The 18,908-nt window shown below is 36.5% G+C and overlaps 1 protein-coding gene across 4 annotated transcripts in view; it reads left to right on the top strand.

Moving 5' to 3' along the window:
- esamb (endothelial cell adhesion molecule b) overlaps positions 1-18,908 on the top strand; it is a 42,300-nt gene that overhangs the window by 18,210 nt on the left and 5,182 nt on the right. For 2 of the 4 annotated variants that reach the window (XM_046862211.1, XM_046862210.1), the window contains 6 exons: positions 7,451-7,596; positions 10,008-10,209; positions 14,184-14,339; positions 15,348-15,392; positions 18,073-18,195; positions 18,282-18,411. In XM_046862211.1, the coding sequence (XP_046718167.1) occupies positions 7,451-7,596; positions 10,008-10,209; positions 14,184-14,339; positions 15,348-15,392; positions 18,073-18,195; positions 18,282-18,411 (802 nt within the window). Of the gene's footprint in view, positions 1-6,298; positions 6,407-7,450; positions 7,597-10,007; positions 10,210-14,183; positions 14,340-15,347; positions 15,393-18,072; positions 18,196-18,281; positions 18,412-18,908 lie in introns of those variants that run through there. The other 2 variants (XM_046862212.1, XM_046862213.1) reach the window with 2 other exon arrangements.

The raw sequence follows: 18,908 nt of genomic DNA on the forward strand, positions 1-18,908 counted from the left end.
GCGGAGGAGAGCTGATGTGATTCCCCATATATGCATGAGGAGTCAATCTAAATGCCCCCAAAGCCTAAGTGGGGATTTGGAAGATCTGAGCCAGCACTCTCAAAATCACTTCAAGCAGTCATGGGAAGAAAGCTAATGTACATTAATGTAATCCTTTTTAAAGCAGCCTCTTGACAGTGTTTTCTATCACATCACCATGTGGCAGAGAGCTCAATATTAACCTACAAACCCTGGAAACAAATCACGTCTTCTGCTACAAACCCTTTTCTGACCTACCTGACCTTCTAATCTATTGCTCCCTAAGAACAGAGAGTAATGCCACCATTTAACATCTAACAATGGAGCCTATTGAGTCCGAAATGAGTCGGGGAGTTGTCGGTTATGCCCGGTGAGTCCGAGGACCCTTGCGGCTGCGGTCCATAAAGTGGTTTCTGATGTGTTGCCGCCACTTTCGCTCACACAAGATTAGCAGTTATTTTAAGGGCTAGCTCAGAGCAAGGCCGATTGTCTCTCCTAAAGCTTTATATCTGGACACAAGTGAGAAAGAAGATTATTTTCAAAGACAGTTGGTCTCTGGTTAATGAGAGTGGACTCCTGGTGATAGTCAGGCCTTGCTTTTTTTTTTTTTTTTTTTGCTTGTTTGTTTTTTATCAACTCATGAGGCTTTTTTCCAGGCATTTGGTAAAAGCCTGTTGATTCCCTCGAGTGCCTGGGACAGAATTGCTTTTCAAAGCTTTAGTGCTTTTACAGTGCTTTTCTCGATCAATTTGACACAATTCTTCAAACTCCAAAGTCACTGCTCTTGCAGCAATTAACACAGCCATCTACTCGTATCTTGGCCAAACAGTTTGATTTTACTCTATAATTGATGACACATTTATTAAAATAAAGATTAAGGTCAACACTAAGTGTTCGCTCTATTTGTTTTAAAATTATGGCTTCTTGCTTGTTTGTTGAGTCATTTCTGCAAATAGAGTTAGAAGATTTATCATGATTACAGGAGTAACAGGAAGATACTTATCCATTATGCAATACTATAATAGAGGCATCTTATTGGCCCCAAATTTATTCTGCAGCAGGACAACGAGCCTAAACATACAGACAATGTCATTAATAACTATCTTCAGTGTACAAGTGATGCTTTGTCCCCTACAGAGCCCTGATCTCAATACCATCATGTCTGTCTGGGATTGCATGAAACACAGAAGGATTTGAGGGAATTTTTATCCACAAAAGATCCGAGGTTACTTCTCCAAGATGTTTGAATCAACCTACTTGCTGAGTTCCTTTTAAATTTGTGTGCAAGTGTACCTAGAAGAATTGATGCTGTTTTTCAGACAAAGGGTGGACATGATTTGGATTTCTTTTCTGTTCTTTTACTTTTTATAATGTTAATTAATAAAATTTAATTATTAAAAATGTTTTATTAAGCATTTTTTTACAGCATTTCTTCACAACTGCCTAAAACTTTTGCACAGTACTAACTGTATATATACTTTGTCATGCTTTTTAATAAATTTAACATTTACAGCGTTTTTCTCATGATGTGTAGCTATGATGTGAAAATAATCATTACACAGCAAAAATGTTGAAGTTCTTGCAGATGGTTTGCAGATATCTGGCCATAACCTTTTTATATGTTATTTGGACATCCCATTCCACATTTAGTCCACATTTTCTTGTTATAATAACCTACACTCTTCTAGGAAGATGTTCCAGTAGCTTTTGGAGTGTGTATTTGAAGGTTTGTGCTCATTCAGTCACAAGGGTGTTAAAGTCACATAACTGATGTAGGTGAGGTGAGGAGGCCTGGGGTGCATTCAGCATTACAATTCATCCCAAAATGGGTTCAGTGAGGTTAAGGTCAGAGCTCTATAGCAGGAGATCTTCCACTTTAACTTATGTAAACCATATCTTCATGAAGCTGACTTTGTGTACAAGGGCATCATAATGCTGAAACAGCTTTGAGCCTCCTAGTTCAAGGAGGCTCAAATCCTGATGCTACCGTCTCCGAAGACATTCAGTGCAATTGTGTGCCTTCTACTTTATGGTAATACTTTAGGTGTTCAGGTAACAAATTAGGTGGCCATGTAGTGTATCTGCGTGTCCATTGCTGTTTATCTTATTAAACCCACAGAGAGCACACGTGTAGTTTTGATGTTAGTGTTTATTAAGTATTTAGTGATAATTTCCGTGATAACTGCAGTGCTTCAATTTGATCTGTTTGGCTAAGATAAGGGTGTGTTCAGATGGCTGTGTTAATTGTTTTGATAGCAGTGAGCTGAATTTGGAAAGACACATAAAATAAAGCGAGAAAAACTTAACGTTTAAATTTAGTACTGAAAAAAAATCAATTACAATAAATGCTGATGCACACTGTTCTGTTCTAATGCTATAATTAGTTTACAGGTAATTAGTCATTATTTCGTTTCACAGAAAATCTGACACGGGCAGTTTGTCTTATTTTTGTCATCTTTTTATTGACTATTACTTCAGCTGTCACTTTTCTCCATGTTTTATTGGCCTAGCTTTACAATTGGGCTTCAGAATTTCTGATAAAAGTGTACTGTCGTGCGTAGAGTGCGGATTCATCAGACGGACCATCAACGCTTCACATCAGGGCTAGTAATGAGGTATGTAGAGATAGACATGCACTCTTACAGCAGACTTTCCCTTTAACATAAAGGCTACAAAATATATTTAACCAATATTACGGTTATTGCGAGTGCGATATTGCTTTTATATGACAGTTCTATAATATAAGAATCAAAGTAGTTTACTGGAACTACAGTTGCATAATAATGAAAATAAAATAGTTCAAATCTCAGCACTGCCACTTTAAGTCAGGCCCTTAACTTCTCAGCTGCATAAATGTACGTTGCTCTGAATAAGGGACTCTGCCTATTGCCATAAATCTCTGGTTTTTGGTTAAAAAAAATGATTTTAAGGTTTTCATGGTTTGGCTCATTAAACATTCTGCACGATTGATCATATTTAAATGTAAAATGTATTTGATTCTAAAGCAAGTAAGCTTTTAGCTCGACAAATCATCACTCTTACATGATCACTTTCTTACATGTACTGTGAAAAGTGTCTTGCCAAGTTAATGTTTTTTCCCCTCTACTATACAACCTAGTGATTTTTGGTTAGTCATAGGACAGGATGCTACTGCCCTCACTCGGCTGCTAACACAAAATACAGCCTATAATATAACAGCTTAAGAGTTTCTTTTAGAATACTTAGCAAAGATCATTTTTAATAATTATAATAATAGAAAATAATAGAATAAATGTTCATTGCCTGCATCATTTCCTTATTCTGTCTTGCAAACATTGTATTCTACCTCGGAATTATTTTGACTGCTCTTCTGATTCTAATTGACAGTAAATATACACGCTTATTCTATATTAGTATAAATAAATCCAGACAACACATTTTAGTGTAATGTTGGCTGTAACATCTCCCACACCTTCTTTCCCGCTCCAGGTCTGTTATCAGTGACACAGATGGAGCCGGATCCAGGGATTAGGTCAGATTGTCCTTGATTTAATAAAACCTTGCAGTGGCATAATGATGCAGGGGGGGTGGGTGTAGGGGTGAAGATAAACCTCAACAGCAATTCTGAAAAAAATAAATAAATAGCAAGACAAATCCCAGCTTATGGAGATCTTCTAGAGAAGGAGAGGTTTTTTAGATTTAAGATTAAAAACAAACTGTCAAGATTTTCTCACTATTACTTCAATCTTAAAGACAAGTCCCATGGCCTGAATTAGTGTCCTAGGCATCACCACTATTTGCATGATCTCACGTTTTTTACTCTACCAGTGCACATTCTGAACCCTGTCCATCTCCAAAAGCATACACAATCCTCACGTGATTTCAGGACCTGGACTGTGGAACAATGGCCTAGTTTTACTTTTTTTTATATATATTATGTGAATATTTAAATGTGTGGATTTCTATTGTAAAACCTTGGCTCCTGACCTCAACATTGTTGCAGATCAAGTACACCTCTTTATGGCAACATTATTCCCTAATCACAAACTATACTGAACAAAATTATAAACACAACACTTTCGTTTTTGCCCTATTTTTCACAAGCTGAACTCAAAGATCTAAGATTTTTTCTATGTACACCAAAGGCCTATTTCTCTCAAATATTGTTCACAAATCTGTCCAAACATGTGTTATTGAGAACTTCTTCTTTGTCGAGATAATCCATCCACCTCAGAGGTGTGGCATATCGAGATGCTGATTAGACAACATGATTATTGCACAGATCTGTTGCTAATGTCTTAGTGGCAAAAAACTACGTATGTAAGCCTAGTTCCCTAAGGGAACGAGATGCTGCGTTGCAACGTTTTGGGAACGCGACTGCGTTGTTCACGCTCTGAAATAATGTTTGTAATCAGTCAAAATTGGATGCACGCCTTCACCGGCGGGGTGACGTCACGACCAGGAAGCTATAAAACGCACATGGAGTGAAGCTGCCACCAGCTTCTCTAAAAGAGAAGGAAGCGCTACAGGGATGCTGGCAGTGTGGCATAGAGGGTTACATACATAACCTAAAGACGTTCCCTTTCAGGAACTCGAGCTGCATCGCAACGCTTTAGCACACCTTAGCATGGCTTGTGGAGTGCTAGGTCACTGTTTTTTGCATGGTATTGCAGTTGTATTAAAAGGTTTCAACATTATTTTATATGTTTTGGTTAGGACTAGGAGATGTTCTGATAATAATGGAATGGCTAATAGTTATTTTTATTAATTTCATCATCATTTGGAATTCAATGAAAATGTATATAACAGTATTGGCATGTATTGGCATGGCTGTACAGTATCTGTTTCTTTCCTGTACTGTTATTGCAAAGTTGCACATGATGTCTTTAGATTCAATAGCATTGAATTTTCCCTTCACTTGAAGTTGAAGACCCAAACCTGTTGGCCTCTTCACCTCTCCGACTTAGTACCTGACTTCACTAACACCCTTGTGGCTGAATGAGCACAAATCTCCACCAGCACCTTCTATTTAGAAATCTTCTCAGAAGATTTCAGGTTATAATAACAGCAACTGGGGACTAAACGTGGAATGGGATGTTTAAAAAGCATACATGAATCTTGTGATCAGGTGTCCAAATTTTGGTCAATATAGTGCAATTGGGTTCAATATTTTAAAATGGCACAACCCCAATTTCTCAAAAACCATGGTGATAAAGTTTCACAATTGGGTAATAAAAAAGCTAAATCTGTCAAAATAGCAAATTTTGTGCCATTTTAAAATATTGAACCCAATTGCACTATATTGACCAAAATATATAAATTTAGGGGCATGTTTGGTTGGTAGAATTGACAATTCTGTGATTTTATATATTTACATATTCATCAAACTGTCAAAAGCTTTACATCAATGGATATTTTTTAACAAGTAAGTACATTTTATTAAATATAAATACACTAATGACATGTTAGCATCTTATCCTTCCATACTTCTTGGAAACAAGCCTCCTACAGTGGTTTCATCATCTTTTTTCACCCCCAACATTTTTCTTCTTGAAGTTAATACACACACACACACACACACACACACACACACACACACACACACACACACACACACACATTTATTTAAATACCAGTAGGCTTTTATTGCTTTTATTCCTTTTTGATCTTTTTTTGTCTCTTTTACTAGATAAGTCTCCATGAATGAGATGATTGTAAATAAAGTGGAAACCTACTGTATATGAACCCATGAATATATGAACCCATTAACACCAACTATTTACATTACAGCTGGCATTACATAAATCTGCATTACTATCATCTGCTCTCTTGAGTTATTTTGCTCTCTTGTTTGTTTCTTCTGTTACAAATGATCCTTCTTTGACATTGCATGCTTATTGCAGTACCCCAAATAATGCTTATTTTCATCCCGTTTGTTTATATTAAAATAGTGACTTAAGTTTTCCTTGCAAACGTGAATGAAGACATGATCATACGTTAAATCATCACGAGCTGTACTCTTGTACATGAGGCTTTAGAACTGCTTAAAAATCAGACCAAGCAGATTGTTTAGGGATTAGAGTGAAGGACAAGACTGATATCCGAACGAAATAGAAAAAAAAAGTGTCATCATGAGTTCAGCGGCTTTCCTAGTGAACAAGAAATCACAGACTCTACACTTAAAGATTAAAGGATGAGAGTTTAGTGCTGATATAACAGCTCTGCTAACATTTTTTTCAGCTAAATTCTGCTTGGTTGGAATAGCAAAAGAAAGTGCAGTGCATTGTAGTCTATCAGAGCTGGTGCTGTTTGTGTCGACCCGTTACCAAACTGGCTGATCTAGAGCATAGTGGCTGCAGGGTTCAAATGATCCATCTTGAACTGTCGAGCCCAGGAGAATATGCTCTCTGTAAGTTAGCATTTCTGTGTGTTTTCATTTGACCAGAGTCATTTTAGCTGTTCTCATAATTTCAGACTTTATTTGATGCTTTGCAAACTTTGTCTTCAGTTAGTGTGTTTTGGTGTCTTCTAAAAAGTAAAAAGGAAAACTAAGCAAGTAATGAGCAACTAATGATATCCATGCTGCAGTTACATTTTTTTTGTTCATCATTTGTCAAGATTCTTGTTACAATGATATCTCAAGAAAGAGTGGTTCAATGTTTGTAGGATTTATATAGTTATTAAGACTTTAACTAGCAGATTGACTGATTTAATTCTGGAATTGATCCAAGCATGGTTAGGGTCACAGCGCTTATTCAAAGCTTATTGTGGCATAAAAATATACTACTAACATGTTCATGTTCAGAAAGTCAAGGACTGTTTTTAGACAGCTAAAAGTCCTTAGTAGACATATTTTGTAGACTGTATTTGCATCTTTTTTATGCAGTATATCACCTTAATTTATCTCTTTGCCTTGATAATTTAGCATCTTGGATATCTTAATCTCATGCTGAAAAAAAATTGGTTTGAATCTGCAGAATGCAAAAATGATTGGTGCATGTGTGCAAAAAATGCACAAAATCATAAAAAGCAAACTTCCTAATCATGCTATTCAGTCACCTGACCATTTAAGATATTTTCTTTGCTTAATAATGCATCATAAATATTTTTATATCATGCTGACTCAGTTTGTTAAAAACATTGAGAACCTTGTGAGAGGAATTTAAAAAAGAAGCCTGGTTAAGAATGCTTACTTCGTCTTGCCATTTAATGGTGCAGTTGGTCACTCATAACAAAATGCCAACACACTCAAATAAGATCTAACGAATTCTTCTAATAAGGACATTTTTACAAGATTTATGTTAAAGCAAAGGCAATGACATAATGATGTTCATATAGAGTAAAAAAATCTATTTTCAAAAACAGAGTTTAATTTCAGTAGTAAGCACCAGTTACATGTTGTATTAAGAAACTGTACATGTAACATCCATGCTCCAATTTGCCTCCATTGCAGGTGATTCCCAGAGAGTTGAGATGCCTAGGAAAGACGTAGAAGCAATCAAGGGCCAAATGGTGGTTCTTGAGGCATGGTACACTCCCACATCCGCCATCAAGAAAAATACAGTCATCTGGAACTTCATGGCCAGTGGCTCCACACAAGTGAGTGACATGCTGGCAGCAAAAGTATACAGATTTCTCCACATAGTAATTAGTTCTGCAGCGTCTCCAAAACGGTGTGTATTTTCGGTGTGGCCACAGATGTTCTTGAGGTTTAAAATAGGTCTGTGTGTGGTCAGTTGAAGAGTAAGTATTAGTGTTAAATCTTTCTCAGACAAGCTGTAAAAAAAAGGAAAGCCGAACGGCGCTCAAAAACCACCTAACATTGCCAAACATATAGGGCAAAAAAAATCATAGCATTATATATCAGTCATTGGCTGTCCTGATTACTAATTATCGGCATGAGTATCAGCCAGAGAATCAGTCGACCTCTAGTTGAGAGTCTTTTATAAAGATAAACAATACTTTAGTATTAGAGGTAGTGACTCGTGCTGTCGCCAATCTCGAAATCGCTTGGCCAGATGAAACACAGAAGCAGCCCCCACCTAGTAAGCTGGATGAATGCCTTCTGCAACATCACTGCTTCCAAGCCAGGGTCTGCCTTTCTTCCCATACCCGCCTCTTCATTTTCAATGTCTTCCTCTACACAAATGTAGTAGGGCTTATACAGTGTGGTTATGCGGTGATGCCCTCTGTTAAAGAGACACTAGCTGCTATGTCTCCCCGGGTGCTGCATCGTCCCTTAAAGCCCTGGCACTGCCCACCAAGCCCCTTTGGACTTCTTCGGCCTTGGTGGGCAAGGCTTACATGGCAGCGGGTTAAGTTGCTGGTTGCCTGCCCACCTTGGCAGTGCTGCAGTCTTATGAGGCTTATGCAACCTTCTTTGGAGATTCCTCCCAGGAGGGATCTTCTCTCTCAGGCAGGGGGCATGGTTGTTCACCTCGCCCAGAGTCCCTCGATGAGGAGGTTGTATGCTTTAAAATGGGGTCTGTTCACTTTGTGGTGCGAGCACCACCAGTTAAAACCAGTTAACTGCCCGGTCGGTTAATTGCTGGAGTTCCTGCAGGGACAGTTCGCCACAGGTTTGTCTCTTTCCACCCTGAAAGGTTACATGTCGGCTATTGCGGCTTATAGTGCTCCGCTTGCTAAGCAGTCGCTGAGCAAGCACCCATTTCCTCCATGGCACCTAGAGGCTGAGGCCTCAGGTGCGACCTAGAGTGCCTGGGTGGGACCTAGCAAATGTTCTGGAGGCCCTGTCTTACAGTCAAGACTGTATTTCTTTTCCTTTTCCTTTTTCCTTTTTATTATCTAATGTCTAAATAATGCTACATCTAATGCTCATTGAAATGCTCCTGCAGCACTTTAGAATATTTCTTTTTGTTACTTTCCGTGGTGTTGTAGTTCTTTCTTTCACTAGTCAAAATAAAATTTGCTGTAGTGAGACCAACATGCAACAATTCAATTCAATTCATTTTTATTTGTATAGCGCTTTTAACAATGAACGTTGTCTTAAAACAGCTTTACACAGATAATGTGGTGCTAAAAATAAATAAGATGTTCTTTATAAGTGTAAGTTTGTCCCTGATGAGCGACCGAGAAAGAGAGAGAGAGAGAGAGAGAAGAGGGGTAACAGGATGAGAAGGATATTGATTATTAAGTATCCTTTTTGTTGTATGAAAGTTGAGGACACTGTGCAGTTGGGGACTCCGACTCCAGGGATCTCTGGGATAAGAGACGACCCCCACCACACCACCGTCAACAAACCTGAGTGAACGTGTGAGAGTGAGGGGATGACAGCATACAAATATCCCAGTTCACCGAACACTCTATATACATGATCCCTCCAGATCTGCTCCTTTACCTAAGAAGAATCTACTGATAAAATACTTGACTAAATAAATATGTTTTCAGCCTTGACTTGAACACTGAGACTGTGTCTAAGTCCTGAACACTTAATGGAAGGCTGTTCCATAACTGTGGTGCTTTATAAGAGAAAGATCTGCCCCCTGCAGTATGTCAGCCTGTCAGCTTTCTGTTATCGGTGCAAATCTCTTTTTGATTGTGCAAGTTTAGAGATACTTGGCTTGAAAAACATTAATGGCTTGGTTAAGGCCCGTTGCTAACAACATATTTGTGATATACTGTAGGTCTTACATATTATTCCTTATGGTCTTAAGTTTTAAATTTGACTTTGTAAAACCTGCAGATACCCTGGGAATAAGTTGAACCAGCTGTTATTACCACACAGGATACCCAAGAACTGACCTAAAACAATTATATTCTAAATAAACTGCATATTTTTGTTCTGTTGTATAGATACAAGTGCACAACACAGCTATAATGTTGTCCAACATCATATATAACTTACAACAAGTAAATCACATTCACATGTCTTTGAAGCACATATATTATGTAATGTAATCTGTAATTGTGTATTAATGTAAGATTGCTTTGTTTTTATCCATCCACACAGTCACTGGCAAATGGCTGACCAGTGTGATTTGTTATTGCAGATCATCTCATATTCTTCAGGTGAGATCGGGATTGGAAGTTTTGAGTACAGAAAACGTGTTGGCTTCGCTGTCCCAATGCCCTCGGCCAACCTCTCCATCTACATCAACAATACACAGGAGTCTGACTCTGGGAGTTACCTTTGCAATGTCATCATTCCTGGTGCTCCAGGTCTCACTGGGGAGCTGCAGCTCACTGTTAAAGGTGCATAATATAATTGTAGTTTCAACAGCTTTAGTATTGGCTGATTCTCAGTTTGCTGGTCCATTCAAGCTGTTGCACCTAAGTGTCATAATACAAGTAGGTTTGCAAAGCACAAGTAAATGTTAAGGATATGTACAGGTACTCAAAAACATTTTAAAACACTAGCAAATTATATTACTATTTGAGTTTGCATTAAATCCAATATTCACATAAAGTCAGTGATGAAAATTATAAAAAAGGAAAGCAAAGCATGGCATTGTATGATATGCAACTTATTGTCTGCATTTGACAAAAACACATGGTAAAAATTCTTGCCTGCCTCTGCTTCTTACTTGAATTTATGTAGCTAGGAGGCCAAATATAAATTCTGTACAGTACCTCAGATTAAACCCCCAGTGCTGTGCACTATATGGACAAAAGAATATGGGACACCTACATTTTCCAACCATATGTAATAACAACAACAACAACAATAATAATAATAATAATAATAACAACAGTTTTATTTATATGGCATCTTCCCAAGCTAAAGGACACTTCATAAAAAAGAGCAATATATTACCAATGCGGTTGCATTGGTTTCAGTTCTATCAAATAGTGCAAACAGTCAAATCCATAACAGAGAGCACGTACTGTAACATCATACTGACTGCTTAGAAAGCTCATGCAATATAAGCATGTAAACACAATAAACAGTACATGGAACAATTACACATTATTACTGGTTATATTAGGAGAATGAATTGGGTTTAAGCTGAGATTTAATTTTAAACAGACGTCGGCAAAAATATAGGCACCCTTACAATTCTGTCAGAAAATGCAACCCTTCTCTTAGAAAATTGTTGCAGTTGCAGATGTTTTGGTACTCAAATATTTTTTATTTATTTTTTTTTACATTGGAACAACACAAAAAAACAGAAGAAAAGAAAAGAAAAATCTTTACACAGAACCCAAAAAATGCACTGAACAAAATTGTTGGCACCCATAACTTAATATAATAAGTATAATAACAAACTAAAATCAATTGCTTTCCGTAACCATGAAAAATTTTCTTTCCCCTCTCTACTGGAATTTTGGACCACTTTTCTTTTACAAACTGAATTGCAAGGGTGGCGATATTTTTGGCCATGACTGTGGATAGAGGTGGTTCTTCCAAATGTTAAGTGGTGTGAGTTCCATAGCATAGGTGCCATAACAGAATCAAGAAACAATCAGTAGTGATTGATTGCAGGTACAGGATGTCTTTGGATGCAGTATAAATACATTTTTCCTTGACTTAACCCCTTATCCTTCAGTGCCCGATACCCCATTGTTTGCAGGTGTTAATGTTTGACAATAGATTAAATAGAAAGAGACAAGAGTAACCATAACTATAAATCATTTTAAAGGTCTGAGCCTCAAGCAGCGATTTTAAATCACTGTTTTTAAATGGAAAACGCATAACGAATGTATTTGCTGAAAGTGTGTAAGCAGTAGACACAAACAACATGCATAAAAAATGCAGTATCTACACAATTATTGTAAAAACAAGTCACAAACACATCCACCGCTGCAAATCCAGGTTTATTCTGAAAGATAAGGGTCCACTGAACAACAGGCCTTAAAGCATTTTTGCTGCAATCAAACAATAGTGTTGTAATATAGATTACAATATAAAAACTATATATAGTTATTCTTTTGTTTGCGTCACAGTACTTCGCTGGGTGTATTGTTTGTATATGTTCAGGAATATCTTTCGCACAAAAAACATAAATTAAACATTGGAATCACGAGCCTCAGTATGAACTCTATAGGCAGGTGCAGTGGCGTTCTGCTCTGCATCACCTATCATTTCACGCCTTTTATTTTCAGCTAGTAGCATTAGGGAAACAAAATGATTGATGGAAAGTGTAGCCAATGAGCGCAGGATTCTAACGATATATGAAAGGATTTTTCCCCATGTGGGTGAGTTCTTAGTTTTAGTAGTATTTATAAAATCTTGGTGGTCAAATAGGGGAGCTCTCAGTTCTGCACAAACAGCTGTTTCTAGCTCGTGCTAACTGGACTTTGTTTACAAAAAAGAAAACAAAGAAAAAACAAATGTACAGTCAAATAAGTTGTTTTATCTGAGATTTGCACAAAGCAGCGATGAGGAAAATATTTTGGGGGCGGAGTAACAACACAGACGTAGAGATCTGCATGGTGATGGAAAATCTAAACCTATTTTACATCTGTAAGTTACAATATATCTTCCTTTACAGTTTTTATGATGTTATACATTTTACCGCCCTCTTGTTTTTATAAGAGAAATGCTTAAAAGTGTGTGTGTGTGTGTGTGTGTGTGTGTGTGTATTGGACTCAATATGAATGGCCATGAATGTAACACAATAGCTTGTCTGGCTACATGGCCATCAATATGAATGCCAAATCAATATCATTAGCCAATCATGTATTACTGTAGCCTTTAATAGTCGCCAATTAATTTATATGCAGACTGTATGAATAAAGTATGAATGGCCACCTAAGTTTAGCAGGTGGCTTTTAAACAGGGAGAGGGAGAAACAGATCAGACATAGTCTTAAATAAATATTTGTTGAAATCTTATTTGTCATGAAAAGTTTTATAAAATATGAAATATAAACTCATAAGACATGTTCGTTTCAACTCAGGACTGATTTTGTGTATTTATATATGAAATAAAAATAATGTTCAATGCAGGAAATGTATAGCCATGGAACTTCATTATCTATAACTATCTTTTTGAGCAATATTATTAAATGATTACCATTAAAGCCCAAAGTGTCTTCTTTTCAAAGATATCTAAATGGTGTATGTAGGACATTTTTCTCAGGAACTGTTAACATTTAAAGTTAGGTAGGTCATTTTCATCTGTCCCAAAAGCTGTGGCGAAGGCTAACAGGGAGACCCAAACCTGTTCCAGCATGACAATGCCCCTGTGCACAAAGCCAGCTCCATGAAGATTTGCTTTACATGTGTTGGAGTGGAAGATCTTGAGTGGCCTGATACAGTATATTGTGCTCCGGGCTCAACCCTTTTAAACACCTATGATTTTAATTGGAACACTTACTGCACCCCAGGCCTCCTCACCCTACCTCAGTGTCTGACTTTACTAACACCCTTGTGGCTGAATGAGCACAAATCTCCTCAAACACACTCCTATATCTAATAGAACATCTTTCCCGATGAGTGGAGGTCATTATAACAGCAAATCATATTAAATGTCAAAATGGTATGAGAAAACACAGAATCTTATAGTCAGGTGTGGAACACTTTTGTCCATATAGTGTAAATGTGGCTGCATCTTAGCCACTTTGCAACTGTTAGTATTATGGACAAGGACAAAGTTTCTCACAACCCACTGCCACATATTTGCTTTCTGCACCCATTTCAAATTTGTCTATGATTAACAATTGAACAAAGGCTCTTTGTCATTTGTTTGTAATTTTCCATAAATTTTCCACAGTTCTTGTCCACTTTTTAAGTTATTCTTCTTGGTTATTTTGTGTTTCATTTCTTTGCATTTGTTAACACATAAAATAACTCAATTTATTATTTGTATTGCATGACAGAAATACCTTTTTTTAGAGCAGTTGCTGGTCTTTGGTGGGGATTTAGCTTTGCTTTTTGATTTATAAATAATGTTCAGTAATCAAGCGAGAATTGTGTTTCTTAGGTAAATGAAGAATGAATTTGAACTGACACAGAGCACTCTGCTGAAATATTCAGTTGAAACACTGTATAATATAAAAAAAGTATAAAAATATTGGTGTATTCTCTTTCTTTTTTATATTCAAGCATTTATTTAACCACTAAGTGGAGGATTGTTTTACTGTAAATTTTGATACACCTTTCCCAGTTAACTGAAGTTTAGAAGGTGCATTTCTATTTATAATGCTGCCAAACAAAAATGTAGTCACTTCTAAATCATAATATTTAATTTGCTTTGGGTTTGGGGCTTATCTCTGCTTTTTCAGTTCCTCCTTCCACTCCAGTCTGCTCTATGTCTGGGGATCCTGTGCTGAGAGGGAACGTGACACTGAGCTGTAAGTCCAGCTATGGCAAACCTGTCCCTCAGTATAAGTGGACCAAGGCTGCTCCTCTCTCTGAGGTCTACTTTTCTCCAATGCAAAGTGAGTCCATTATCTGTGTTAAAATATAGGAGAATTGGATTAACCAATGCATCTTGATAGTAATGGTTAATACATATAAATAAATGCAATGATTCATTAATAATATTTAAATTTACTAGTTTAATTTACTAGTACTAGTTTCTACTTCAACTCCAAAAGTGTTAGGAGACTGTGCAGTCCAGACCGTTCACCATGTAAAAAACATTAGGAAAAGAAAAACACAACAAAGGACACCTAGAACTGTTGAGCAGATAGATTCTCCCAAAACTTTAGCAACTGGTCTCCTCAGTTCCCAGATGAACAGACAGAAGACATGAGGCTACACATTGGTATTCAAAATTCAAACATTCAAAATTTCCAGGTAAAACATTTGATATGTTTATGTTTGATAGTGAAAAAATATGCGTTCATTAGATTTGCTTGTCATTGCATTCTGTATTTATTTACATTTTCACAGTGTTCCAACGTTTTTTTGGAGATGAAGTTGTAGTTTCTATACATTATTTAAACATGTATCAATGCATTTAGCTAAATATAAATAATAATGACCAATATCAATATTTCTAAAAAATAACAAATATAACAATAATAATATGCAAGTATCTAATGCGGAAACCAAGAATACAATTATTTGTTATAAAATTTAGTGCAAGACTTCTTGTTACAATCGGGTCAGCACTGATCACCAAATTGTGCAGCTCTGTTTTAAATAGTGACTCTTATATATAAGATTAGCCACAATTGTTTATATGTAATAGCTGCTGTGTAATAGCTATTGGCTATTGTGGAAATCAGTCAAGGCCTTTGACCCTCCTCCTCACTGACTCTCTGTTTCATAAAGAAATATGTCCACAGATGGAAACAGAATCTCATACTATGTTAATCTGAGAGCTAACATAAAACAGTGATTCCTTAAACAAAACAGCAATTCTCTATTTTCGTTGTCTCCCACACCCACTCATACATTGGCAACCTCTCATCACTTTCTTTTCTTCACTGCTCTCTCAGAGTGGAGGTCATGCCCTCAGCCTATTCTTGTGCTTGGCTACCTGGGTAAGAAATTAGATGAAGAAATAGATGTAAAAACCGAGATGATATACTCACCACTTTATTAGGAACTTTCACATCAAACATTAGAACGGCGGAAGTGTAATCTCAGTGACTTTGATATCCATGGTTATGGACAATTGGTGCCAATAGACGAGGTTTAAAGTTTTTAGAAACTGCCTATCTCCCATGTACAAGATTCCCCAGAGTTCACACATAGAATGCATTGAAATAAATAAATAACATTCAGTGAGCAGCAGGTCAGTTGGTTGAAACACCGTTTGTTGATGAGAAAGATCAGAGGAAAATATCCCCTCTTCACAAATGTAGTGATCAGAAAAGCAGTCAGACATGAGTAAAATCCTATGTAGTCTTCTGTCTTTGGAGCCTATCAGTGGTAGTAAGAAAGTAAATGTAATTTTGTACTATAATTAAGTAGCTTTTTTATGAACTTGTACTTTATTGAAGTATTTCTATTTGGGGAGACTTTTACTTGAGCTTCACTACATTTTAAAGTAAAATATCTTACTTTTTTACTAAACTACATTTTACATTTTGTTAAAAACTTGTTAACCACTGTTAAAACCATTTAAAAAAAAAAAACATTTTGTTAAAAACTTGTTAACTGGTCAAGCACACAGCAAGCCACCAATCAGGGTGCTTGCTCTGTTTTAAACTTGTTTTGCTTCGAGGTATCTACTTATTACAAACATACAGTTCAGCATCTGTTCAACAGCAAGCAGAACATTTTGAGAGGAAAACTGATGAAAAAACGTGATTTATTTGACCTTATTTGCACGATTTTTTTAAGTATTTAAAAAGGTTTTGGGCTTATGATAATTTTAATATATATCAATTAGTGTTTTATATAAATATGATTCTATTAAAAGATTGGTGTGCTTAGAGTAACATTAGAGTCTTTTTACATAAACTGAGTTGATTAACCAAGAATTTTGTGACAAAAATTATAATAAGACATTATAGCAAAAATAAATCATAGTATTTTTGATACTTAAGTATATTTAGAGGCAATTAGGGGGTATATATTTATCCCCCTAAGGTTTTTCATGATATGTATTCGAAGATGTTTTCTGTTCATCACACTTGCAAAGTTTTTTTAATTTACTGTAGCCTTCTGGGTAGCTTAAAGTGATTTGGCAATTCTCCACCTGACCCTTCTCATCAACAAGCCATTTTCACGGACAGAACTGCTGTATATTTCCGGTCAGAGTGTGAACAAGCCATGCAGTTTTTGAGATCACATTTTTCTTGTTCTGACTCTAACCTTTTAATCCTGTATGCTTGAGATACATTGTGTATAAATTGTGTGGCTGGCACATGATTGGTTGACTGCATGACCAGGTGTCCAGGTGTTCCTAATAAAGTGGCATAGCAGAAAATATGTCCTAGAGAAGATATTGTGCTTAACTAATGTAGAAAAGAACCCTCCATCTTATCACTTCAGTCTGCCGAGTCATGTCTAATCTACACTATAATGTGACACAGAAATGTATGCACATAGGTTCATTGCTGAATGTGCGTGTTTGTTTATAGAATATTAAACAATGATCACAAATCATTGGAAATGCTTTGCTTTATTTTATTTGTCTCACACTAAGCCATTATTTGATCTTATTTTAAATAATTGGGTGCTACTCAGGCCAGTCAGTTTCAGGGCAGTTAGTAAATGTCATCCCATAATCCCTTTAGCACACACCAAAACCTGCTCTGGTAACTTTAATGCAGTTTGAATGCACTTCTTTTTAGCCTAGTCAAGCAGAAAAGTGTGGTGTGAAAAGTGTTGTTTAGAACTAGTAGTTTAATTTTAATTGAATTGTTCATTTGACTAGAATGAAGTCCCCATAAAAAACATTCGTGACTTTGTTTCTCGCAATTCAGACATTATTTCTCGAGATTCTGCCTTTTCTTTCTCAAAATTCCTATTTTATTTATCACGATTCTGCCATTTTTTTTTATTACAATTCTGACAATTTTTTACAATTTAAAATTTTTACCTTGCAATTTGGACTTTTTTTTCTCACAATTCTGACTTTTTTTTTAGCCAATTGGGCAGAATCACCCCCTCTATATTGTCAAAAAGCTTTACACATTGAAAATTAAATAAGCTACAATAAATAGATTGATAAAACAATGGATGAAACCATCGAGGACTATTTTAGGCATAGTTTCACAAACAGAACAGACACAGCTATCCCTTAAAAAACAGGATTATGTAATAATGGAGGATATCATTCTAGTCCCTATCCCCTATGTAAGCCCATTTTTGGCCACATAAAAAAAAAAAAACTTACACATTTGTGACTTTATCTCTTATAAATCTAAATTTATTTCTCACAATTCCTGATTAATTTTTTGCGAGACAAAAGGTCATAATTGTGAAAAAATGGAATTGCGAGAAAGTGAGTCGGAATTATGAGAAATAAAGTCATTTACAAGAGATAAAATTGCAAATATTCAATTTTTTTGATGTGGCCAAAAATAGGCTTACATAGGGGATAGGGACTAGAATGATATCCTACATTATATATATTTTTTATATTACATTAATAGACTGGTAAAATTATTTATATTTGCCACAATTTTATTTAGTGAAGGTTATGAACTCGAATAATGTAAGTGTAAATGGCGATAAAGTATGTAAGCGTGAGTGGTAATATATTTTCAGATGAAAAGCAGGGCACTCTGCACTTGAGCAACCTTACCAAGGGCATGTCAGGGAAATATGTGTGCAAGGCCAGTAACACAGCTGGGAGTGACACCTGCCACATCAACTTGGAAGTCTCCACCCGTGAGTACTAACAGCAGCATTTTTGTGTGATAAGATCTGCAAGGTAAGACGAATCTACTGTAATGGAAGTGAATTTTTGTCTGCAGCCAGCAAGGCCTGGCTGATAGCAGGAGCCACTGTTGGTTCAGTAGTGGGATTCGTGGCCCTCATTCTGTTTCTGGTCTTCATCTTCAGGAGGGAATGTGACACAGAAGAGGAAATGGCCAATGAGATCAAGTGAGCAACAACTTATTTTCTAAGTAACAATTCCTCTCTTCCACCATGTTTCCTTTACTAGTAAACAGGGCTAACAAAAAACAAAGACTACCTCTGATGGCATAGCCTTTTATTGGAGCCAAAGAAGCACAATTGGTCATACTTTCTAGTTGGAAAGGGATCGCTTACTCTTTTCCCCTGGAATAAATATAGTGATGATAGCCACTCATTATAATCTGTGAGCTCATGGTTTGCTAAAGATGATTAGTAGCACTTTTCTCTGAGAGTGTTACAGAATGGCACCCTGTTATGCAGCATGAGGAGCAGTTTGAATATACGTGTTTGGCTGGCTTCACGTCGTCAAGTCAAGAAGCTTTTATTGTCATTTAAACCATATACAGTATAGCTGACGCAGTACACAGTGAAGTGAGACAATGTTCCTCCAGAACCCTGGTGCTACATTTAACGACATAAAGCTACATAACAGAAAACACAGAGCTAAGGACTAGTAAATGTCC

This window comes from Silurus meridionalis, chromosome 12, assembly GCF_014805685.1.
Source record: "Silurus meridionalis isolate SWU-2019-XX chromosome 12, ASM1480568v1, whole genome shotgun sequence".
Lineage (NCBI taxonomy): Eukaryota > Metazoa > Chordata > Actinopteri > Siluriformes > Siluridae > Silurus > Silurus meridionalis.